At 39.7% G+C, this 26,711-nt stretch overlaps 4 protein-coding genes and 1 long non-coding RNA gene across 18 annotated transcripts in view; 1 reads left to right on the top strand and 4 right to left on the bottom strand.

Annotated features, from left to right (window-relative positions):
* Positions 1-26,711, bottom strand: part of LOC139542249 (homeobox protein Hox-C10a-like) — an 88,301-nt gene that overhangs the window by 26,079 nt on the left and 35,511 nt on the right. For 8 of the 14 annotated variants that reach the window (XM_071347460.1, XM_071347459.1, XM_071347450.1 and 5 more), the window contains one exon: positions 10,718-10,766. The exons of 1 other annotated variant lie outside the window; for it this stretch is intronic. The gene's annotated coding sequence lies outside the window, so the exon portion shown is untranslated. Of the gene's footprint in view, positions 1-1,948; positions 2,078-10,717; positions 10,767-13,793; positions 13,905-26,711 lie in introns of those variants that run through there. 5 more of the 14 variants (XM_071347446.1, XM_071347457.1, XM_071347448.1 and 2 more) reach the window with 3 other exon arrangements.
* LOC139542252 (homeobox protein Hox-C4-like) lies at positions 4,039-7,131 on the bottom strand. The gene is made up of 2 exons (XM_071347461.1): positions 5,554-7,131; positions 4,039-5,009 (listed from the first exon to the last, which is right to left on the bottom strand). Exons 1-2 carry the CDS (start codon positions 5,993-5,995, stop codon positions 4,642-4,644), a joined length of 810 nt encoding a protein of 269 aa, XP_071203562.1. The 5' UTR covers positions 5,996-7,131; the 3' UTR covers positions 4,039-4,641.
* Positions 14,062-25,838, top strand: LOC139542258 (uncharacterized). The gene is made up of 2 exons (XR_011668481.1): positions 14,062-14,237; positions 25,124-25,838. It is a non-coding gene; the product is annotated as an uncharacterized lncRNA (long non-coding RNA).
* hoxc5a (homeobox C5a) lies at positions 15,017-17,971 on the bottom strand. Its single transcript, XM_071347465.1, has 2 exons — positions 17,283-17,971; positions 15,017-16,303 (listed from the first exon to the last, which is right to left on the bottom strand). The coding sequence occupies exons 1-2, from the start codon at positions 17,773-17,775 to the stop codon at positions 16,086-16,088; spliced, it is 711 nt and encodes a 236-aa protein (XP_071203566.1). The 5' UTR covers positions 17,776-17,971; the 3' UTR covers positions 15,017-16,085.
* LOC139542254 (homeobox protein Hox-C6a-like) lies at positions 18,907-21,556 on the bottom strand. Its single transcript, XM_071347464.1, has 2 exons — positions 20,562-21,556; positions 18,907-20,080 (listed from the first exon to the last, which is right to left on the bottom strand). The coding sequence occupies exons 1-2, from the start codon at positions 20,968-20,970 to the stop codon at positions 19,773-19,775; spliced, it is 717 nt and encodes a 238-aa protein (XP_071203565.1). The 5' UTR covers positions 20,971-21,556; the 3' UTR covers positions 18,907-19,772.

Genomic DNA, 26,711 nt, shown 5'->3' with positions numbered 1-26,711 from the left:
ATTACATAAACATGTAGATTTGATTGAAAGCTGCAACTCGTAAGTAAGCTTTCAAATCAAGTTGAAAATACATTAGGTTGCAGCTAAGGTCTGTGAAGGGACAACTTCGATTGTTGAAGTCACAAGAAAATAACTTGAAAAAGTTAATTTCCTCCATAATTTCTGTGCTGTATCAATTATATTTTATTTCAATGACCGTGTACTGTACATGTTTACGTCCTCCGCCTATTGGAGTACCCTATGGGCTATGTCCGATTAATGGAAATTACAATCAGATATAACGTTGTTTTTTTTTGCTGCTTGTGTTTACTCAAATAATATTGAACAATGTGAAAATACACGTATTGTCACACATAACCTCTGTGCAACCCCTATTCTCAAATATCTTCAGGGCACAAAATGTCAGGTGAGGTGGCTATACGTAGATGCTGATAAATGGTACAATTACTGTTCTATAGCACGTGGAAGCTGTTCATCGCTTCCAGAACTGTTGTGTGTAAGCGTCCTGTTTGCTACAACATATTTGTGCCATGGACCACAATAACTGCACAGGTTTTATATATGTTTTAGGGGCAAATCAAGGCATAGGCATATATCTAAAATCGTTAATTACATGTTGTGATCACAAGTCATTTTAAAACTGTTTCAGTGTCGAATAATTCTAAGAGGTCCGACTGAACCTCAATTATCTAAATATTGTTACAAATGGTGTAATTACAAGTCACCACTCTCGTTCATATGTACACATCTACACCTAACCCATTCACACACACATCTACACCTAACCCATTCACACACACATCTACACCTAACCCATTCACACACACATCTACACCTAACCCATTCACACACACATCTACACCTAACCCATTCACACACACATCTACACCTAACCCATTCACACACACATCTACACCTAACCCATTCACACACACATCTACACCTAACCCATTCACACACACATCTACACCTAACCCATTCACACACACATCTACACCTAACCCATTCACACACACATCTACACCTAACCCATTCACACACACATCTACACCTAACCCATTCACACACACATCTACACCTAACCCATTCACACACACATCTACACCTAACCCATTCACACACACATCACATCTAACCAGCACAGGTTGAAGAATCTCTACCGATTGTGATGCGTGCTGTCGTGGTGTGAGAGGGTTGAATTCATGTATTCGTATAGGCCCACTTCGACGATAGATCGTAACAGACCAGTACATAGTAAATCAGTGAACTGTAGAGAGAGGTACATGAAGTACAAAAGCTTCTAATAAAATTCACCATATGCCTGTATAACTTCACACACCTGCACAGTGCACTGCGACACCATTCACTTCAGACCGTCGTCCATCGTATATATTAGGGGATTCAGTCCTATCCTGGTGGAGCATCCTATCATTGTCTCCATGAATGCCCACAAGTTGAAGACGTGCATTTTTGTATAATATTGTCATTATTTGAGCTTTATCAAGGTAAGTGTTAAAATGTAGATGAAATAATATAGGCTCATATTAGGCTAGATGTCTGGACTGATCTCTTGCAGAATCAGTTTTGTAAATCAATGCTTTCGTTCGTGGTTGTTCATAGCCTCACACTGTTAACATATGTATTTAATTTTGTGATTAACTGACTTAAGAACGTTTTTTATTTTTTGGAGCATGAATCAAATACATGACTTGGATTGAAATACATGAAATGGTTAATTTAGGCCTACAAAGCAAGAGCAAATGTCCACATAAACGTAGCCTATATATTTTTCTATATAATATTTATTCCAAAAGTAACGTTTACCCGTATTGATATTGAAGCTGTTACGCACCAAGATGGATGCATTTTCACCAATATAAAACGTGTTCCTATGCAGAATCCTATACATTGTAATAATGCATTCGACATGAGTAGGCCTAACACTCACATGCAATCGGATCAGAAGCTCCAAAGTCACCACTTGGAAGTCCCTCAAATGTGTAAGATGTCCAGGGGGGCTAGGTCCTACACAATGGAAGAGAAGTGGCCGACAGTTCACCGCACTCTCGGGTCACCACTGAGAGCAACAAAAGAGCAACACATTCAGAGGTGCCCTTCCACCGGCCCCTCAAAAACCCACAAAGGCCAGCGCACTGACGAAGCCACGTAAGGACGGGGTACCACCTACGAGGGCACACACAGAAGGTACACGTATAGAGAGCCAGTCAGGTCACGGGGGTTGCAAAGGTCGGCCATCCCGGCTGAAACGGACCTAATGGGACAGAAAATGTGCCCTCCGACTGAACTCAGCCTTCTCGCGGTTCGTCCCAAACTTCAATAAAGTACCTTTTCAGCCTCGCGACATGGAGGCGACAGGTTTTAGAAAGAGATTGGAGGGATGCTGAGACTGTGGAGTAGCTACACATTCTCTCAACTGTCAAGAGCCCGTTTTCCCAAAGCATCTTAAGGCTAAGTTCATAATTATCCTTAAGATGCTTTTGGGAAAACGGGCCCTGGCAGCTACATAAAGGCTCCTGGAATTCGGCATGGTGTTAAGTTTCATTTTTGTCCCTGATAGTTTTATTTCGTAAAGTTGCTAGTTAGTGACTTGGGTTTATTTCTTTGTGAGAGAGGCTGTTGCCAAATTAATATATTCAGTCCCAAATCATTTTACTCTGCGGCGTTAAGATTGATGGTTCAGAATAGACTACCTCTCCCCTTTGTGATCTTCTGCCCCCCATCTAGCAAGCCGTTTTATAATTTCTATTCAAGTCACACATTTTAATAATCTATCAAATGCTTGCGCTCTTTTTAAACGTGGCATGTTTCTACACCACATTTTGAGGAGGATAAGAAAAAGTTATTCCACAAATGAAATTATTTTTGGAGAAATGTTAACTGAACGGTCTTTTTCATCGTGTAAGACATGGTTACAGGAGAGCAATTGCACAATATGAGTAGCCTATGTATAATTACAGTTGCATGGTGACAATAAATACACAACACTGCCATATAGGCCTATGGAAAATCCCGCCACGATACTTTTGTAGTGTAGACTACTTACCAAGCGCAGAGGTGACGATGACGTTGCTCGAGCGCCACTTTTTAAAAGCACACTCTTCACTTTGACTGGGGAGGTCTCAGGGCCCAACAGACATAGGCTATTTTTAGAATGACAATCTCAGAAAACTAACATTCCATTTTATATCTGTAGAAATGATTGCATATCGAGAAGGCCTATGTGCATGCATATAAAAAACTATTATCAAATTAATGTTTTTTTTTTACAAGATATTCTAGGAAAATCTGAGGCAATGCTCGTAGATATGAACCTAGTACGATATTGTGTAAGCTATAGTATAATTTATTGTCCACGATAAGGCCTCATAATCTGACTTCAAGTTATTGACTTTATTAGAAGACAAGAAAAACAACCTGTAATTGGGGCAAAAGGGGAATGAATAGCAACCCATACCATCAACACAAATTATTATTGGTCATATTTTGGCAATATGACACTGATTTGCAGAGTTATGTGCAGCTCTAGGTTCAGTAATGAGCAGGAAACAGGGCTCCAGAAAGTCAGACTCTTCTACAGAGGGAGTCTGGTTGAGGGCCTGGTTGAATGGCTTGCCATGTTAATTGAATGTCCTTGAGACTAATGAGCTAGCATGTAGGATAGGACGCATGCAGCCAGGCTATAACCCTTTATTTGGAATAGAATCATTGATTATTATGGGATTAGGGATTAGGTCTATTGTGGATTATTAGGAATTAAGGAGGAATATGAATGGCGAATCTGATACACATGCCAACCTCGAGAACGTTGCAAACGGACAACTTTTCCAAACAAATGTATAATGCTATGTTAGGCTGAACTATAAAATAAATACAGTACTTGGTCAATTGTGACTTTCATCAAATTTTGAAATAACGTTCACCACATCATAGGATGAGCTTCTGTTATCAAAATAAATTACACTTGACCTCGATTGGTCATGAATGAAATCCATCCAAACATGAAGAAAAAAACTAGTAGACACTCACTGTTTTATTGACCAATATGATTATCACAAATACACTAAACTCTGTTTATTGCATGTTACAATAACCTGCTAAACACAACGTCAACAACACAAACTAAATTGGAATTCAAAATCCAGTTTTTGAAATACGCGAGGTAATTCACCTTGCAAGATCGATGTTCCCATCGGTATGTTCCAGCATTTTTACCAAAAATAACTATGATAGTAATAATATTCTTCCAGTGTTGCGCTTGAAATAAATAAATTGTGCATTTCACCTTGGGCAGCAGGGCAAACGAATGGCCCACAATAACATTTACATCAAATGTAGGCCTACATTTTTCCCCCTTCATTCAAAACATTTTCTCATAAAAACATCATTTTGATTCAGCATTAAATAACTTAAACCCTGTGTCGCGTAAAAAGAATCCATCGGTATTCGCAGAAATCCATGCTATATAACATGCATTTTATATAACTTTGGACTTAAATGAAACCACACAAATAGCTACGAAAACAAAATATATTCTATATGACTGATTCTTTTATTCTATAAATAATCAGTAATTTCTCTATCTCCCTTCTTGAAGTGTTTTTTGTGTTTGTTTTGTTCGCCTTATAACGTTGTAATATCCTCGCCATCCTCTCCTCCGGAAAGTTCATTTGGAATAATGGCACCAGTGGCCGAGGAAGTGGCGACAGCGCCGGTTGATGAGGTTGTGTTGGACCCGGAGGATACGCCCGTGGTGGAGGATCTCACTTTGGTGTTAGGAAGCCTATGGTCTTTTTTCCACTTCATCCTGCGGTTCTGAAACCAAATTTTGATTTGTCGTTCGGAGAGAACCAATGTATGAGCTATCTCAATGCGCCTCCGTCGAGTTAAATAGCGGTTATAGTGGAACTCCTTCTCCAATTCTAAGACCTGCTGTCGAGTGTAGGCTGTCCTAGACCGCTTGGAATCCGCTCCATTGTAATTCGGGTTCGCTGGAAAAGGGGAGAAGTAAATAGAAAGAAAGAAAAGCAGGAAAGGAGGGGGTAAACAAGAGTGTCCTCAACTGAGATATATGATGGGAATGGGCAGAATAAATGGCTAGATATGGTAGTTCTGGTGTGAGAAAGAATCTAAATGGGAAGTTAAGAACTTGTCTATCTCGCTGTAATTAGGGGACACTCACATCCAAGTATGCGCTAAATTATTAATGCAAGATTACAAAGCGCAGTCTTTTTTCTTTCGTTTAATCTCTCCCCCTCTTCTCTCCATCGCGCACATAGGCTACATAACAGCAGAAGCCACATGGTGATACGGCTGCCAAGAGTATACCTCGACTATAAAATTTATGGTGGGTGTAATTACCGACGCTGAGTCGTAAATCCGCCTCAATTGTGCCATTTCAAAAGCTTCTCCCCTATCGTAGCAGGGGCTGGGAAGGAGATGGGAGTTAGAGGCACTGATAAAGGGAGGGAAAGGAGGAGAGAGGAGTAGAGAGTGGAGAGAGAGAAATGACAAACACAGAGACAAGTTGCCTACCAGTGCTGATGTGAATTTTCTTCATCCATGGGTATACCACGGGCTGCTTGGAGGAGGCTGAGCTGTTTGGATGCTCCGGTGTAGCTTGGTTGCAGGCGGAGGATGCAGCCGGTGGGGTGGTGGGGGACATGGGTAGCTGTGGGGTCTCACATGAGGCTGGCTGCCCTTTCCCTGCAAGCAGGTGCGCAGTATGGGGTAGTCCATGTCCCCTTTGCGTGTCAGGTTCAGGGATGCTTGCACAGTTATATTGGCGCTCTTGGTAGCTCGCCCGCGGAGGGTATAACTCCTGATGGTGATGCTGGTAACCAGAGCCAGGGTCCCTTGCGCGGCTGTAATATTCGGGGCTGTGGTCGGGAATGTAGCTGTTTTGTGAATATTCCTCGCATGGAGGAAATTTCGGATCAATGTAGGTAGAGTCCATCAAATACGAGCTCATGATCATTAATTTCTGGAGTGGAAAATAATTTTTCTAGCTTTGTCGTTTTTCTGCTCCATAAAGCCCTCCTACTTGCGAGCAGCCCTGTAAAGTTACTTTTACCACGTGACCCCACGGCCCAATAGCAGAGTGAGAGGTAGTCCCCGGATAAGGAACCAAAGGTTTTCGAACGTACCTTCGGTCGCCATTGTGGGCATCATCTCTCTCTCTCTCTTTCTCTCTCTGTCTCTCTCTCACGCCATTTGTGTTGCCAATGCAATTGATCACAACAAACACTTCTTATGTGAAGTGTACCCTGTCATTATAGTTCTATTATTATTATTGTTATCATCATTATTATTATGATCCAGAAATAGAAATGGAGGTAGAGGGACATATGTGAATGGATAATCGCACGCAAAATCTCAATAACAATTGGGTTGCTTACTGCAAGTAAAACAGCGGCAGGATTACCTTATTCACAAAAAGAAAGGCAACCCGGTCTAAGAATATCCGGATGCTGCCCTCAAACAGTCCATGAACGTTCGCGTAAATCGTACATACGTTCGAGTTCCAATTAAGCGAGAGTTTTTGAAATTAGACCTGGATCTATATCAGAAGACAGAGGACACCAGAGGTACACCATATTAGTATACCAGTATACATTAGCTTTTTAGGTAACAACAACATCACGAAGTATACTGAAGTACAAGTAAAAATGTAATACTTTGCATTTGAATACTTTCAAAAACTGTCAAACACATTTCACTGCTTTAAAATAGTATTATGTAGATGCTAATGATAATGCAATATCACTGACATTATGGTTGAATATTGCAGTAAGAATGTATACCGTTCTCCGTCGCATTCTCTTTCTCTCTCTGGATATGTGTAGGTCCATACATTTGAATAAGAAACTACACAAGTATGAAATGGGGATCCTACTAGTAAACAAATCAGTATTACGTTACTCTGAAATGAGTCTCAGGGACGTGTTTGTCCATCGTGGCTTCATCTTCTTCAACACAAGTGGCTGTCTAAGTGCACGTGTATAGGTGATTCATTTGACATCAGCCCTAGCATGCGGAGCAAATAACATCATCCATTACAAACCCCCATACACTTTTGTGTTCAGAAAAGTAAATCATTGCAGATAAAGCTGTCAATTTTGAGTGGTATCACTTGCCACAGATGCGTTACAGGCGCAATTATACTGTAATTAACTGTTGGCCAAATGTATTAATGTTTTTTAGTCCATCCTTTCAATTATGCACGAGACCACAAATCACAGGACAGTAGGCCTACACATAATCAGTCTGTGAACTTTATGGCTTAATAGACTAATAATAATAATAACTAATAATAATAATTTAAAATAAATCTGGAATAAATCTAGCCTGCTACGACAGGGAGGGATTATAAGAACATAAGAAGGATCAGAACACGAGGTCAATCCCCTGCTTGCTAATCAGCGTCTAAATTCGAGGCAGTGGTCTTCTTTTAGTCATTTGTCAACATGATCTGGTGAAAATAACATAGCAGGGCAGATGTTTATGGTTTGTTTATGTGTAGAGCGCGCCCGCCATTTTTATTACTTTTGGCAACGATGTTTGAGGCGTTTTATAGGGCTATAGAACGCAGTAGGCCTAAATCAGTCCACTTTAAACGATCGCTGGTTGCTTACATGTTTTACTAGTACAGGCAGACTTGTAGTAGTATACCTTTGCTTCCAGATAGCCTACTGTACAAAATATATGCCTTTGAACGTCCTTACAATGGCTTGGCCTGGGCTTCTTCTAGACAATCTTAGATTGTTTGTAGGTTAGACACATATTTTGCACAGACTTCTTCTGAGATTTATGGCTATTCGTGCCCTATTATTCATGCTAACACGTGATACAACGCAGCTATAACCTACTGAATAGAAGCGACAGTTGAAGCAGACGATTATCTTGACAGACGTGGGATTTCAGTAGCCCATGTATTCCTGTAGAGACGTACTTGCGATTGTAATATATTAACACAAATTCGGTTCTACAGGGTACATATAGACAACTAATGAGTATTTTCCATTGTAGCATGAAAAGAAAATATTGAACTGACAGAATTCTGTTAGGTGAAAATATGTCAATAAAATATCTGCAGTAGCTATTCTCTCTCTCTCTCTCTCTCTCTCTCCCTCTCTCTCTCTCTCTCTCTCTCTCTCTCTCTCTCTCTCTCTCTCACACACACACACACACACGCACACACACGCACACACACACACACACACACACACACACACACACACACACACACACACACACACACACACACACACACACACACACACGAAAAGAGTAGCCTGCCTTTGAGGTTAGTCGCTCCTCTAAACTATGAATATTCAGCCACAAACACGGTGCACGGTGGGTAGTCTGCAAAGCGCCGGCGTGACAGCACAGATGAAAAATAAGTTTCTATTGTCCCCAACGATTTCTTGTGCTCGCCTGCCTCGCTATTACCATACTGACCGCTCGGTAACCTCTCTGGCTGCCATCCTAGAAGTTAATGAGAAGACGGAGATGAAAAATGTATCGTGAGTATGACCTGTTTCAAGAATCTAATAGTCTACTAAAATGGTGAATAGGTATGTTCAACCGAATAGCCTGGAAAACGCCAATTTAATCTTCACGTTTTTACTGATGCACAATTAAAAGATGAACATGTTCAGATGACTTGTGAACAGGATAATGTTATAGATATAATATAATATCATAAATGGAATGGAATAAGTGCAGGTAGGCCTACAAAGACGTCAATCACCTTGGTAACCATGTAAGATAGACAAGAGAAGAAGAAACATAGACACTTTCTTGCTCATCTAACATTAGCATCTGCAAATCTCGGCATATGATTAAGCAATAAGGCCCGAGGGGGTGTGGTACATGGCCAATTCATTCTAATCTACGACGCGACGCAGAGTGCTTTGACATATATCACAAACCCCCGAAGAGCCTTATTGCTATTCTAAACTGCTTACCAACACAATTAGAGCAGTAAAAATACATGTTTTGCCATACCCATGGTATAACGGTCTGATATACCAGCTTTCAGCCAATCAGCATTTAGGGTTCGAACCACTCAGTTTAAAATTAGAGTTTTCGCACTCCCCCTACCACCCCGCCCCCGCCTTCACAGGCCCGTGCACGCCCCCAGGTCCCATCTCACCCCAGCGCCAGTGTTGTGGACGCATTTTAATATTCGTTAGACAGCCTGACCTGCGTTTCACCCCTCACGTTTGACTTCCAATAGTTCACTGCCAAGGATTATTGATGAGCGAAAAGCAATGAATTCTTTCTCCCCACAAATGGATTTCAGATCTCTCCCCTAGTTCAATAACTAGTTATAATGTAGAACTACAGAAAAATGAGGCCCTTAGGCAAACTCATTTGATGTTTCATTTGTTCATGGGAACAATTGTGAACCTTTCTTTTTCTTCACACGAACACCTTTCTCTTTCACAAACATAGGCTGCACACTGTAACAGAAAACTGTAAATGATACTGTAATTGTGGGTATTATCAACAGTAATATATTCTGAAACGTTTTACTGCAGCATACTGTGAATTATGGTGCATTTTGGGAAACTGTTGTAGGTGGGGAAAGACTTGCAGTATTTCCAATGGCACTGTAATTCCACCCCACAGAATACAGTATACCATACCGTATCTTTGGAGCACTAAAAACCTTTTGACCACTAGTCTGGTTGCATGGTAATGTAGTTTCTTTCTCATTTACATATTTTGAGGCGTGCATTGTAAGAGGCTATATTTGTTGCACCCAGGAGTGAGAATGCGGTACAAATTTAACTCCAATGTGCTTATAGGGCCCCAGAGGCAGTCAGTCTTAAACCTTAAATGGTTGAGCATTAAGCCATGTCATTTTGATCTGTTTTTCCATGTAGTTGCTGCCAGTTTAGAAACCGTTGTTAAGGCCTCTAGAAGTATACGTAATATAAAAACCCAAATATGAATTAGTCTACTGTAATGTGTAGACACTTTACTTAGCAGCCAACCTGCTTGTACCAATCCTTTGTAATTACAGTAAAATACTGTGAAATACAATCTCCTCCCCCCAATTCATTTCATTCATCCATCCATTCATTCATTTCGATTACGGTAGCATTTTCTTTTTTACAGTATACTACAGTACATTTACGGTAATGTACTGTGTGTCATTACACAGTACTTGCTTTGATACTTTGTTTATATTATAGTAGGTGTACTGTAATATTACATACAGAATTGTACTTTTCACCTAGATTCCTGTAAACTACTGTCAAATTCATAATAACCCTTTTTATAGTGCATATCTGTAACACACGATATGCATGCAACACAAATCTGTAGGCTACAACATTGATAGTAGGATAACATACGATTCTTTGTTCTTTCACTGAATGATTGTTTTAAATAGATATCTTTCAGAAAATTAGAACCCAACATGTGTGAAATAATCTTTATGATGTTTATATAGTGTAATAAAGAGTAATTGTTGTACAATGGAATTTGGGTACATAGACCTAGGTCTAGTTAAAACGAATTTCTTTGCATGAAAGCAAATAGCATCTTTTTGCTAATATCACCTCGCCCAGTGCATTTCACTGGCTTGGCTGTTATCAGGGAACACTGCCCTCTCTGTTGGCTCTGCAGGAAGGGACCGAATGGGGCAGGTAGCCTATTGTTTGGGCAAAAATAATAAACAACTTACCGCTACTGTACATCTCCCCTTCATTCTGTATCGGTCCTCATTTCGGTGTCTGCAAAATAAAATAACAATAAGAAACAAGATGATGAGCGGGATGAGATACTAGAGTTCAAACCCCCGATTGGCGCGGTGGTCTAAGGCACTGCATTTCAGTGCTAGAGGCGTCACTACAGACCCTGGTTCGATTCCAGGCTGTGTCACAACCGGCCGTGATGGGGAGTCCCATTGGGCAGCGCACAATTGCTCCAGCGTCGTTAGGGTTTGACCGGGGTAGGCCGTCATTGTAAATAAGAATTTGGTCTTAACTGGCTTGCCTAGCTAAATAAAAAACCTGTAAAATTATATATATTATTTCATCCCAAATTATTCGGAATGGTTTTAATAACAGCCCTAAAAAAGTGTAGCCTATCCTGAAAAACAACAGAAGGTAATATCATTGGACGGTCAAGATAGCCTTCATTCAGTATTTTCAAATTTCATAACTAAAAAACACAATGGACATTTTCGTTTAGAAATGATCTTTGTCGCAATAAAAAAAGAGGGAATTATCTCATAAATTAGCAGGGTTGAAAAGGCTAAAATACTGTGAAATACAATATTCTTTGTCATCGAAAAGCAATCGATACGAATTAAGTCATATGTCATAAATCCCCTTTTTCTAACGACAATTTCTCTTCTCTCTGAAATCTCCCTGAAATGTCCAATATATATATATATATATATATTTTAAATATCCACATAGGCCTAGGCTATAACTTTCCCCATTAATAACAACAATGTTATCCCCCTGACTTTGCATTGTTTGTTGTATCATTTTTTATTTTCATTGCCACTTTATCCTCCCAACCCCTTCTCTCACATCCCCCTCCTTCCAGTTATTTTCTAATTGAGGTGAGGTGTCCCAGAAAAAGCTATAACAAGTGTGTGATCTTCTAGAATTGGGGCCGAGGAGAGATATTAAGGACAGGTTGGTTTGGGGTCGTTAAACTGGATTTATACATTTGGCATTTCCTTGGGCAAAAGTTATATTTATAGAAATCCCTCGACTTCGATTCAGACCATGCTGAATAATGTTCAATTGTCAAAATGAAGATTTTGTCACCGTATTGGGTATATTCAAGCCTGAAGCATAAACGAATTTGATTGTACATCATAGAACTTGCAATCTCTACAACTGGAATTCACCCTTTGTTGAAAAAAACCCAGTTTTTTTCTGTTTTGCATCTGTCTTACATTAGGCAGTTTTTGGCACTGAAATGAACACACTAAGAAATCCAATTAATGGCATAGGCCTGCATGCTCAATTGTGTTTAATTCAATCTCATAATGAAACAAATTAATTTCATAAAGTGAGATTAATATAATGTGAAAATATTACAATATAACAAACCATTAAGTCAAGTACGCAAACAAATACAAAATAATAATATCGTTTTCTGTTCATCGAGACATATTTGTTGGCTTCTGGAGGTGGGTTCCTCTAAAACTAAAATGAGGCAACGTTCCCAATGCCTCATAACTCTTACATTATCTAAACTAGACAGTGGTTTTCTTATTGGATGAGTATTTGCCAATCACTGTGATACCATAGATGGAATACAGTCAACCGGAACCGGAACAGTAAAGAATAACTGAGCTTAAGAACAGTGAAGAACTGAACTCCATTCCAATGAATATAATGCAGGTGAATCCCCTCTTTAACATCCTTATTCGCTATATGGAGGTGGAGCATGTTAAATAGCACCCCCTATTGGCTTCCCCTCTCTTCATCTAACAGGAATTATTGGGTTAATACTCAACATGAACCCATCAACTCACTGCATCATCAGGGCCCGGAGTTCCTCCTTGACCCTTCTGTGAACTGACCAGGAAATACTCTGGGCCATAATTACAAGCTACAACATGGGGTCCAGAGTTCATTGGCAGGTCACACGAACATGGAAAACTCAAGGCAGCAGAGGATCTTACCAATATCAACCACACAACTTTCCCAAGTAAATAGTGATGGGGATACAATATTACAATTGGGACTAAACGTGTTGCTCTGCTACATCAAGTTTGGCTTCAGAAACGTTTTCCACACCTTCCACACCTAATCCATTCCTCAACTACAAAAACAAATATAAAATCACAAACATGCATTGATTAAGGGATGGATGACGTTTATCCACTGGACTTCTACCGTCACAGGCATCAATTGGGCTGCCCCCTGCAAAGATATTAAAGACAGATGAAGCATTGAGCAGGGACGATGATGACACCCTCTTCAGTCTCTGAGTCATCAGTATGATTGCTTCAGCAGTACCTCCTTCCCTATCCCAACCAAGCCAAACCTGCAAGGTGGGTTGTTATATTTATTCAAGTAGAAACTAGTTATTTATGCACATGACCAAGCTCTGGAACCTGACTGCAATGGTTTGGATAGCAGCTGTTGCCTATGTATAGGCTATTGACATCAACACACACACACACGCACAGTCGCAGTCACGGACACACACACACACACACACACACACACACACACACACACACACACACACACACACACACACACACACACACACACACACACACACACACACACACACACCTACAGAGTCTCTCTCTTGAGTCTCTGACAACTATGTAACATATTAAAGCATAAAGCATCTGACCATTGTGCAGCAAAGTGAAGTAGGCCTTTATCTAAAGAAATGTATACTCCGTTCTGTATAAAGGTGTGTGCCTAATGAATAAGAGTAGCATAAGTAGAACACACTCAAGTGGAACAGAACTCTCTTTCCTAACTCTACTCTCATAGCTTCATTTTGCCAGTGGTAAGGGGAACATGCATGGATGACACAAGTTTGTAATCTATTGGAATACATTTAGCCTCTAAGGACCAACAAACAGCAAACAGAGTCAGATATATAAAATAACGATTGGGTATACAAATGATAAGGGATGAATATCACAACCATTTTAAAACAAATCCTGTTGCGTCGGAAACATCAAGCAAACCCAACCACAGCACCAAATACAAACGAAACGCTATAGATTGACACAACATGCTGGAAAGTAAAAAATATTGTAAACTTACTGGAGCGTTTAAGGATCCATTTGTGACTGAGAGAGCACAGCACCACCATTACAGGCAGCCTAGTCCGGGCCAAGGTAATCCACACTAACTGCCACACAGCCCTTTCTTCCTCGGATAAGAGGAGCCAGCAGCTGCGATTCCGGACAGTTAAGATTATATATGATGTGTATATATCGAGGGTTTGTCAGCTCTTCCAGGCCATAAAACCCACTTTAATGGCACCACGTGCTCCGTATGCACCATTCACAGGCCCCGCTAGAGGCAATTGGCATAAATAACCTTCCAAACTTTAAAATACTAAAAGAAAGAGATACCATAAAGGGGAATTTGATAGCCCTACATAGGCTAACGTAGCACGGTTAGGCCCGACAGTGCCATTGAGAAAGCAGCTCATGCTCTGCTGCATTTATAGACCTAGCAGTAAAAAGGCTACCTGTCTGCGAGGTGAGTGAAAATTATAATTTTTTCATTTGAGACGATATTTGCGACAGGACATGGCGTCTGAACAATTGTTGTCCCTGTTAACCTGATTGTTTAGGTTAAGACATTTAATTAAGCTATTGTTAAAATTATAGTTCCACGTGTCACTAGGCCAGCAGTGGGTCAAATTCAGGTCAATGCATAGTTTTGTTTCAATGTATGGTTTTGTCTATATACACAGCCTGCAGCTCCAATATAGCTTACAATATTGACCCACATGATCAAATGAATATCTACTCAAAGCACAAGAGATAAAGACATTAAGTCAACCGTTCATTGTTTTTCCACTTTGAACAAAAATGTCCATTCATTATATTCCACATAATAATTCACATTTCCTGTTAACGCAGGACTATTGGCTCAAACTGGCTCAAATTAAGATCGTACATTTCACAACCATAGCTTTTACATTTGATCCAGAAGGCCATAGAAACATCAAAGTATGTCGGTCGCCAGCCTCTATAGAGAAGAAAGTTCGTCTGCATTTCAACCCATAATAATTTAGTATCAGCTGGCTATGTGCCTCTATATCCTGTTAAAACAGGGACCATTTCCCTATCTGTGGTGGAAAGGTGGAAACCTAGTAATAACGTTTTATTGGGGCCTTAAACTTTTATGTGCATGCGTTTGTTTGACAGGGATACTGTAAATTGTTTAAATAGACGGTGCGGGGACTCGAATCTGTTTTTCAATACCAAGTGTAATGTACACATGTAATGATATAAAAAAAAGCGACACGAATGTTGTGGTATATGCTATGGGAAGTTTATTCAATAGGTCTCTCAACACCTGTATGCGTTTTGATTGAATCACAAACTTTAACAGACAATTAATTATACAATAGGTCTTGTAGTTATTGTGCACCTAAATATGGCAGATAATCCAACATGTAGCCTACACGGTTGATATCTCCGTTTTGGAAAATGTGTTAGGGTATATTTGTAGTTCTATAGTTCTGTAGAATCATCCAAAGTCTTGATATTACATAGAGACTATAAATAGACAACATGTACAACACATTTCCACGTCTGTTGACAACTCTGGACATTACAGTGAACAATAAGATACAAAATCAGCAAGCATCTGAAATTGCGAAACGCATGTCGATGGTTCTTCAGTTGAGGGGTATGGACATGGAAATCTTAGGCCTATTGGTATGGGTGCTGTCACGAAACACCATCACGAAACTCTTAAATATGTGGTTGGACATAATACAAGCAGATCCCTGACCCTGCTGGTCTATACGTGTAGCCAATCTATTTGCTATTGAAAAAGTAAACCGTCTGTTTACATCGTCTGGCCAAATATGAATTTCAAAACATTTAGAAAAATCAAATATTTTCGTGATAAAGTCTCCTCGTTCTCATTGGTACCCCTCAGTAGGCTTATCGGTCATTTAAATTATCATAATTATTATCTCAATGCTAAGGGTATAGGCTATAGAATGTTTATTTGGTATCTATTCCATTTATGAGTTTAACATGAAAGAGGGAGTGGCCTTATAGTCCACAGCTCTCCCTAATTCTTCCAAAGGTCCTTACACAATCTTTACATTAAGACAACACATTACTTTATTATTATATATTTTTTTAATCTTAAATGTTGTACAACCATTAAGCAAAGAATACAAGTCCACATATAAAGTGCCAAACACGAAATATGCAAATAATGTAATAGTCCATAACACATAATAGGGTCTGATTCTGAACACGGCCTTCACGTTTCAAATCATGGTCTCTCTCTCTATTTAGGGTAGGCTTAGGCCCCACTTCTTTTAGCAGTTCGTCTCCAGATCAGTCATAAACTCCATGTTTATATTGAATCCTTTGATTTCAGTTTCGAATCCTTCTTCCACTTCATACGTCGATTCTGGAACCAAATTTTAATTTGCCTCTCGTTCAGACAGAGGGTATTGGCGATCTCAATGCGCCTGCGACGGGCGAGGTAACGGTTGAAATGGAATTCTTTCTCCAACTCCAGAGTCTGGTAGCGGGTGTAACTGGTTCGAGAGCGTTTACCGTCAGATGATTCTGAAGTGGCATTAGAAAAAAAATAGGTGTTAGCCTACATTTGAAGAAAAAAATCCAGAGTTGTCGAACATTATATACATCTTATACTTAAAAAAAAAATGGCCTGAGGTCAAACGGTTTGGATGACCTGAGAATGAAGACTCCTGTGAGTTACAGAATGCAAAACTATTCAAATAATGAACAAATGGTAAAATGGCCTTGTGACTAAACCCCCAAAAGTGAAACGATTTAAATTCAAGTTAGTTTTTTAAAACTTTTATAATAGAATTGAAATCAAGGGATAACATCTCTGGATGACAACCAATTTTCTTCTAATTATTTTTCATTGAAAGCAAAAACGTTTATATTCTGGCACTTGTTCATTTCAAATAGCTCTTGGCAAAATAAATAGTTGCCCTAGTTAAGAGAAATCCAGATCATTGTTACAAAAACACTTGCAGAACTATAATTTAAGTATTTAACACAGCACTAAATGCAGTGCTAATATTTAGTGGCTAAATCCCAATGGGAAGCTAGTGGATGTTGGACATGGCAACATGAATACCTTTCCGCAGTTATATCTGGAGCTTTCCAGGGTGAAAAGTTCACACGGGGGTCAGGGCACTGGTTTCCCCCGAGAGTTCAACTAGACTAGCCTATACTCTCATTTTAGACTAAAATAACCTGTTAGGAAACGAAAAGTACTTTCAGCCCAACAGAACTCACATTAATACTCGTTCATCGTTTTCTTCAATTGTTTGTTTCTCTTATCCAATTATGCAGCCATCAATCTAACCGCAGATCATCTCTTCACAGTAACAGAACAGGTTTACGAGCAATAGATGCCTTTGTCAAAATTTATGACCGCCAGTTTTATTATTTCCTGCGTTTGGCCAATAAAACTCAAGAGGAAAAACTGTGAATGGACAACAGCAGGATAGCAGGCGAGAGAGTGAGTGAGGGAAGTAGTAGGCTATATACATTTTACAAATAAGTTTACCGTGGATCATGTGTAGTTTTGTCATCCAGGGAAAAATCTGCGGTTGCTGTTGATTGTCTTGGTGCTTCTTCGAATGGATTTGATGTTTTACAGGTTGCATAGTTTCGACTTTGATCGCGCTTTCTTCGGTCGTAGTTCTGGGGTTTTCGACCACCTCCATTTGCATTTCAGTCCCTTTGCTCAGTATACCGTCACTGAGGCAGTTCTGCACGGAGTTCCGGGAGCTCAAGGCTGAGTATGACTGTCGTGGTGGAGATTGAGTGTCCGTATTGCCTCGCAGGCTAGAGTTCATCTCTTCTCGTTTTAGAGAGTTTACAGTGGCATCAGAGGAGGTGAATGTTCCGTTGAAATCATGAAGACCTCCGTTATAGGCATAATTGGCTTGATCGAAGTCAGAGAGAGAGCCATAACTGCCTAAACTATTCATGGCGTTACAGGAGGATGCCTCGTGCGTTTGCTGCTTAAAAATTGAGTTTTCTACATAGGAACTCATCTTATACGAAAAACAAAACACACAAAAACGGTGCAGAAGAGATTCATGAAGTAAAAACTGCAATAGCCTATAGCCTAAATATTTTATCTGAGAGTAGCCTGGGCTAGATATTTTAATCTTGTATTGTTGTTTTTGTTGGTTATTGCTTTTTCTATGAAGCTCTTTGGAAGTTCAAGGGGTATCTTTCCTTTAAAAAAAATAAGCACGATTTATAGGTGGGGGAATGGTGTTTTTTCTTGATTCGACGCGCACTGCCCAAATATGGGGCATCTGAATAGGATCACGTGCTGATGTTGGCCAGTCATACATTGGCTTGATACCCCGGGGGTATATTGATGAATAGGAGGAACGTGTCCGGTAAACTTTGTGCTGTGGGCTGTTGGGGACATTGGTGGGGTCTTTGTGAGGAAAAGGGCGAGACTCTAAGACAAGAGCGTCATCTGGTGTCTGATATAGGGCAGGCCAGGGCGGTCATCTCATCTATGCCCCCTCCATACTGCCCTTGCCTTGCTGCATCACATAGCATACCAGCCTCTGCTGAGGGTGGGTGCGGGGTGCACCATAGACGCACTATGAAGAGCAACACTGATTGAGCAATAACGCGATTGTTAAGCAATAAAAAACGTAAAATGCTCTATAGTAGGCTATAATAGTAATAATAATAATAATAGTAATAATAACAATAATAGAATTGTGTGCTATTCGATGAGCCATTATTTTATTTAGCTTTGTCTTAATTTGGTTTAAATTTAGTTTTATAGTCATCCCAGGAGTCCATATAGGTCCACGTGCCCAAATTGTCTATATGAAAATGTATTGCGCAGAATTAACGGTCACCAAAGCCGATAGCCTAAATGTTTTACTAGCTATCAGCTTCATAGCACAATATCATACTTTCCTGGCTTATGGTTACGTTTATTTTGTATGACAAATTTGTTTCAGTGGCAACTTCATTTGGAAATTGGATAGGCTATATGACTGAAAACAATACGGGTGCTTTCTTAAACAGTAATATGTCAAGTAACAGGTTATTCATACATGGCAAGAACCATTCAGTAAATGGTTTGTAGGCTACCTGTGATACACGAGATATGACAAATGACATATCAAACACACAAATTGTGCAAAAAACCGTAGGTCTTCCCTGGATTATATTGATATGATGTAAAGTCACTCAGATGTCCACTTGGTCATTTGTAGATTACATACCACAAGGACGGAACTGTTTTGAAAACATTTTATTCAATGATACACAAAACATAAATTCACAACCTTAAACAAAGTGATTGATTTCTCTTGTATTATTTCCCCCCCTTTCATTAGGTAGTCTTGGGTAACCATAAACGGTTATTATGCTAAACAGTGGTAAGTGCAACGTTAAGAGAACATCCGTTTTAAGCAGCATAATGCACACAAAGCCCTCACAGAGTATATATGGGAATACATAGAATATATACAGGCATATCTACAATTTAGGTAGTGTAGTTCACCCCGTGAGAGCTTTCAGGATATTTGCAGGAGTCATATTGCGATGGGATTCATGGGAATGTAAAGATTCAAGTACATTAACACAAACGAAATAAGTATCCCTTAGCATTTCCTTCACATTTGGAATGCTTATGCCCTATTGTGTTTGTAAACCATCCCCAACACTGACCTATGTGAATTGACTGAAGTGATCCGAACGATATATTTTACAGTGTAAATGGGGCAATTCTGGAGGGAAATGATAAATGTTTCACATTTCACAACACAAACAGCATGACTATGACAAAGGACATTATGCCACCAGAAGTAAAGAGTTATCAGTTAACTATATGCTTTTTCCAGCCGAAAATGATGTGAATGTCAGAATATTGCATGTTTTTACGCGCGCGAAGGCTACGAGTTTGTGAGAGAGAGGGACAAATAGCAGAATAATATCATGCAGGGGAGTTTGTGGTCTTTGAATGGCTAGGTAGTTTAGTGGAGTTTCATGATTTCGTTTGAAATGTCTTTCATTCTTTCTCTTTCTTTCCCTCCTCTTTCTCCTCTTCCACGCCGTCTCGTTCCTTCTCCAACGTGGCCCCTGTCGATTCACTTCCCGTCACCGTCGACGTTAGGTTGCTCTCTTTCTTCCATTTCATACGACGATTCTGGAACCAAATTTTGATCTGACGTTCGGTCAAACAGAGAGCGTTTGCTATTTCGATGCGTCTACGTCTGGTTAGATAGCGGTTGAAATGGAACTCCTTCTCCAGTTCCAGTGTTTGGTAACGGGAGTATATCTGGCGTCCTCTGCGTCTGTCTGACCCGTACCCAACTCCTGTGCAAAGAAAAGAAATCATAATGTACTGGATTACATTTCTATATCAAGTCATTATGTGAATTGTTCTGACATAAATTGATGCAATTGCCATAATCTAGATTAGACATCATGACAAAGATACTGACAATGTGATGGGAGCAATTCGTGTACAAAATAGCCTATCTCTGGTCAGGGTAGAAACGCATATGGCATGCAGTAAAATAAACACAATTCTCCAAACCATGCATGAGACTTAATCTGTTTGTAAAATATACGTAGCCTATGTAAATTGTTTAAACTAAATATATAATAGTTAAATATATAATAGTTATTTTGGGAAACTGTTGGAATAGTTACGCACACTCAGAAAAGAGGCCTTCTATAGGGCGAGACGATACAATGATGTTTTATGGGGCCATAAAAAACAAGATGCTCTGTTGCTAAGATATATCGTAAAACTGGCTCATTTACTTAATTTATTTGTTGTAGTAAAACTCACCGCTGTGAGAGTTCATTCGCTGCATCCACGGGTATATCTGGACGTTAGCTTTCTGCTCCTGCGATCCACCTCTGGCTTGATCCAAACTGTACTCCTGAGCAATGTGGTTTTGCGCATTCAGTCCCATGCTTGTTGTTTGTCTGCAACTGGCAAGACCCCCATCCTTGTCTTGAAGAAACACATTAGATCCATGATACTCATAGGATGCCCGGCTCGGCCCAAAAACAACATTGTCTTGGGGAGAATAGAAAGGATTTGCGTATATCCGATTCTGGGTCACAGCAGCCCCATACGATGAAAAATGTCTCACTGTGTCATAAGTGGTGGAATTTAGCGGCACGCTTGGCAAAACATCTTGACCACCGGATAAATGGCAGGAGAGTGACGGGTTTGCGAAATACGAATTCATACCTTGCCTGTAACCCTTCTTCTTCAACTCTCCGCACTTCTTTATCAGTCTTTTTTTTCTCCACTTTCCCCTCTCAGTAGCTCCCCCTTTCCCTCTCTCTTATTCTGGATATGTTGCTGGCTGCTCACACACCTTTGCAAAACCTTCCTTTCACCCTTTCGCTGCTCGTATAAATAGACGATTGCTTGAGGTTTCAATATTATTAATTTCCAATCTCCGGTAAGACTCACAAACCCGAGTGTTATAGCTGATCGCTTAGCTCTAGAGAGAGGCAATATGACAATGTCAGCTGACCATTCTCCACCAATTGAGAGCAAGGAAACTGTAGCTTTTAGCTAACCAGCTATAGCTCTAAAAATGCAGCCAGAAAACGAATGCATTAAGTTAGTGGGGCATAGCAACGCATGCATAAAGTTAGTTGGACGTTCCACACTGAGCAAGAAAACAAGACAATATAAATATATAAGCGACGTGTATATGTCTGCAATATCAAACTGCTGTCCAGAACCAGAATAATCCTGTCACTGAATTGGCATTTTAGTTTTTTTAATGTAAGTTTATAAATGGGATAAATAAATTGATACCTCTATATCTGTTTTACCTGCTTATTTGGCATGGCGTGTGTGTGTGTGTGTGTGTGTGTGTGTGTGTGTGTGTGTGTGTGTGTGTGTGTGTGTGTGTGTGTGTGTGTGTGTGTGTGTGTGTGTGTGTGTGTGTGTGTGTGTGTGTGTGTGTGTGTGTGCGCGTGTGTGTGTGTAAATATATAACACATTTACACACAAGGACAATGTAGTTCGCAGGCACATATTTGAAAATTCTGAAAGCCAATAAAGAGTACAATGTAATATGTAAGATAATGTACCGCTATGTACATATTCAGTGTAGGTTGTATCCAAATCAGATGTGTATGTAGTGGTAGCGCTCTCATAAAGCTCGCGTGCTCTGTTGGTTCTTGTGTTTTTGCTGGGCAAGAATTTTTCACATTCTTTCCATGTTTTACATCGTGTATGAATTAGCATTACATGACTTGAAGGTAATTATCGTGCCTCGGCTCTTAACGGGTAATTCCGATTGCTAGGGGGAAGGGCGGTGGTGATAAGAATGCGTTTAGGGTCTCTTCTGTGAAGGGCAATAAAACCAAGTGAAGTTTCTCAGCTCACCAACAAATAACTGTGTATAGCCTACATAACGACAAAATCCCGAGCCTCTGAAACGAATGCGTTGGACTATAAACGCAAGAAGAAGAAAAAAAATAAGAGAATAGTGTTCAATTGTATTTGAAGTTACTAGCCTAAGTGGTAACCGTTTAGAACACTTTTCCTGAAAACCCAGCAATCAACCGTGAGTAGAGAATTGATCAGGCTACGTCAGAGGATATGTATCCACAAAGCACTGTTATTGAGATGGTAGGCGATACCTTTACGGATACAATCACATCTTATAAATGTAGAGTTAGGTATTTGTTTACCTGACCACTCTCACCTAATACTTTTAATATCAGTGCCAAATTGCGTAAAATATAAGTTATGTGAGTTGGCTTCACAAAATGATTACATCGATTAATGGTAGTACTGGAATTTTAGTGTCGACGGTATGCTGTACATCGTACACAGAGGTGGATATTTTTGAAATAACCCAGTGCTTTAGCTATAGATCTATAATGGTGTGTTATGCAGGCCTGGGACATATGCTCGTGCGTGAGTCAGCTGTGGAAACGTTAGGTATCCTATTGTCTAAAATGACTGACAAGAGTAATTTATCAATGAATGGCAACCTGGATAAAAAAAGTGGGCTCCTATCTATAAGGTAGGCTACTCAATTTGAGGTACAAACTCGACAAAACTGTTATTCCAAAAATGAATATTCCACATTGAATGCTTTTGTTCTCCATGTGTGGAAAAACTCAGTCAACAATAGCCTACTGCAAACCCTTTTCCACTAGCTTCCGCTTCAACACACAGCTACATGTAAATCAATTCAGATGGATTCGTTTGATTGTTCAAACAACCTTCAAGCTATTCGATAACAACACGTTGGTTAGAGAACGATATTAGCTAAAGATCTGAAAATTTTCTCAATAATCTATAGTAATAACGTATAGTATTGAAAACAATTACATAATTCACATTATTGAAACCACAAATGTAGGACATACGTATGTATTTGACAAGGGGATGTCTACACGTAGGCCTATACAGCCTACAATAAAACTAATCTTTAACTTGCACATAGTAGGTCTATTTTGCTGGGCTTCTGTTGTCGGTTCTAAAACAGGCAATAAAAGTTAGGACGGAAAGAAAGACGAGGACGTCGTTGTGCGATAAATGTTCCCCACTGGATTAGCCGCCATATGTGACATCCGCAGACTGACAAAAATGACACAAATAGGAAAAACAAGAAGGAATATGTCTTAAAAATCTCTAGGCCTAATTGTAAACATTATTACATGTGTGTTATGGTGTTAACCATTTGACAACATTTAAGTCAGTTGAAAGTGCGTCATAACTCTCAGAAACTAGGTATATAGGCCCATGCCTATATCCTTCACTTGAAATGTTCTATGTAGTGAAGATGCTTTCCTTATGCTCACAACATTACATTTCACCAGCCTACATAAATTGTATCCCCATTCTGCGAATAGAATTACGATTCTCCTCCGACACTCAACTAAGCCAAAAATAAGTATGGGTTTCTAGCACTTGATGAGAACCATATAGCCGAGCGCGCTTCTGAAATCAGCAATATTCATAACGTATCATCATCACGTACTTCAACGTGTTGTCAACTGTGACGGATGAGATGACTGAGAGCGAACCACAGTGACTATTTGACTATACGCTATATGCTCTATTTGGTATTTCACGTTTTATGCCTCTCTGTAGGCTACAACATCTTAGTTTGATCCCTTATTCGACATGGTTGTTTATAAAGCCACTATGGATTATTTGTACTTTCATATCATGGAGTTTGTGGTAGTTCCATTGCATAATGCACAAGAGCTGTTGGTATGCGGTATAGTGATGTGAGCTGGGAGAAAGAGCTGTAGACATAAGTGTTTTGGCAGCCCTCAAGACAAATGACGTGGGCTCATCTCAGCTTTTGAAGCAGAGAGGAAAGAGCCCGTTTGGCACGTATTTCTTTAATTTCTTTGAAGACGAACATCTGCACTGTTGCACTTTATGACTACCCCTATGCGTGTAGCTTACTAGAATACTACTACGACGACTACTACTACTACTAGGCCTACTACTACTGCTACTACTACTAACAATAAGACTATTTTTGACCAAACACTATATTATTATTATCAGGAGTTGTAGAAATTCCAGAACAATCCAATTAAGCCTAATAATGGTAGGCTAACCCCTCACTGCACTGGGTTGAATTATAATTTGTGTATATCTGAAGCTGTAACAACATAGGCTAACACATAGTATCTAGGCTACATTAGCCTACAGTGTTCAGATTGCCACGTTTAACAATTTGAAGCAGAGATGGACATGTGTTGATCATGTGGGTCGGGAAGCAATGTTTTCGTATCAGCTTTCTCTTACTTGACAATGAGGAATTCATACTCATTGCTGGCTTTGAACAAACTTTTATAAAATGACGTTCACCTTTTCCGGACAATTTACAAATTAGGTCTAGGCGCTATGCTTCATGCATGTTACGCACTACGCTAATCAGAGGCTGTTTAAGGAGACCAACAAAAAAGAACACATCGTAAATCATGTTAATTGGCAAATATCTTCTTGTAAAATTGATTTATGATTCAATAGCAATGTTTATTAGACATTAAAAAGTTTGAAAGAACAGCGCTTGGCCCTATTGCAAGTTTCAAAACCCCAGGAAAAAATACACCGCAGGCATTTGGTATGCCCATTATTTTCATGTGTATCAATATAGCATAAAAATCATCATTTATTTCCTTCTTAATTTGCGTGTTTGTAGAGGCCTATGTATCTGCAAACTTACATCTGGAAAATCCTAAATTCGTAGCATTTTTACGATTGAGTTGGGTCACTCGTTATTGTACGAAGGTTTTGAAGTGCAAAGTTAGTTACGATGGATTGGGGAAACATGTTTCGCATATTGGCAGTACATGACTTCTGTGTTTCATTTTACTGATCTCTTTCTCTCTCTCTCATTCAAGGATAACCCGAAGAGCTGCAAAAGGTGCACCCCACACGACAAAGTGCAAAAGGAAACCATTGGAAAAAGGTTCCCGCACAATGACCTGCAGCAAAATCTCATTGAGGTGCTAGTACGACTCAAACGCAGCTGCGACAGGCCTATTCACTTTGTCTAAATTGAATTAGCCTCACACAATATCTGAAGTGATTTGGAAAAATCAAATGTGCATTTTTGCCAGCTAATGTTTTTACTTTAGGCTATAGCCTAATTTACAGTGAAAAAAGTAGTTAAATACACAATATGTACCCCCCCCGCCCCCACAGACAGACACACACTTTCACAGCTTTGCCATCACTACACATGCATTCAATGTTAATTTTGTGTAAATTAATATTCAACAAAATATGCACAGGAAAGGGCCTACGTTCCATTGACCACAGTATACACAATTGGCGAATCCAACAATGATGATGTTCATGCGTAAAAGATCGTGTATAAAGCGTAACAAAGCTCGTGAGTAAACCTTAGCAATCCGATCGACGCGCAAGTTCTAGGCTAGTTGGGCATAGATTTCTGAAGTAAACATCTTGCCCTATGTGTGCAAATTATTGTTGTTGTGAAATATGATCATGATGATTATTGTGATTATGATTTATAGTTATATTAGTATTATGATTTTGACCATGTTTGCTGTTGCTGGTGTTCCTCCAATAAATATAATTACATTTTTTACATTTGTTGTGTACAGCTGTTTTCATTATTGTATGAGAAAATTACAGGTTTAAGCCGTCTCACAATACAGACATCAATTCAAAATGGTTCCCATGCCACACGTGAAGGTTGAAATATTTCAGACGATGTTCCAAGCTTCGTGCCTGACTATTTTTATTTAACTAAGGAAGTCAGTTAAAAACAAATTATTGTTCACAATTACGGTCTACCCCGGCCAAACCCTAACCCGGACGACGCTGGGCCAATTGTGCGCCTCCCTATGGGACTCCCAATCACGGCCGGTTGTGATACAGCCTGGAATCGAACCAGGGTCTGTAGTGACGCCTCTGGCAGTGCCTTAGAATGCTGCGCCACTCGGGAGCCCGATGACATGTTCAGACATGTTTCTATCGGCATATTTCATTTATGTATTAAACTGTTTCCGCACTAATGTGGCATATAGCCTGCATAACTACCAACCACCGACCAACGGTCACCAACCCCATCACTCCCCCCACACAACCTCTCACTTCCGCTGTGGAAGAGGTGGGCACAAGGGGGCACTGTTAGTATCAGTGAACAACAGTATTGTGTTTGTTTGTGTGTGTGTGCGTGCGTGCGTGTGCGTGTAACATAGTACAATACTACAATATCTAACATTGACTTTTCACATTGATTAGATATATATACTCTCACCCATCTTTCTTTGCAACTAATGTTGCCTATAGATAATTACATATGCAGTCAGCAATTAGAATAGATCATAGAAGAAAGGTCACTTAGACTAATGGGGAGGGCCCAAAACACGGTTCAATGTAATATATAAATAATCTGAAAGAATGGAAAATAAAGATTAAAACTGTAGCACAAACCAACGCGGCCCCCCAGTGGATAAT

Source organism: Salvelinus alpinus, chromosome 17, assembly GCF_045679555.1.
Source record: "Salvelinus alpinus chromosome 17, SLU_Salpinus.1, whole genome shotgun sequence".
NCBI classification, from domain to species: Eukaryota; Metazoa; Chordata; class Actinopteri; order Salmoniformes; family Salmonidae; genus Salvelinus; species Salvelinus alpinus.
The sequence above is the reverse complement of the archived record's forward strand: the minus strand, read 5'-3'. Positions and strand labels throughout refer to the sequence as shown.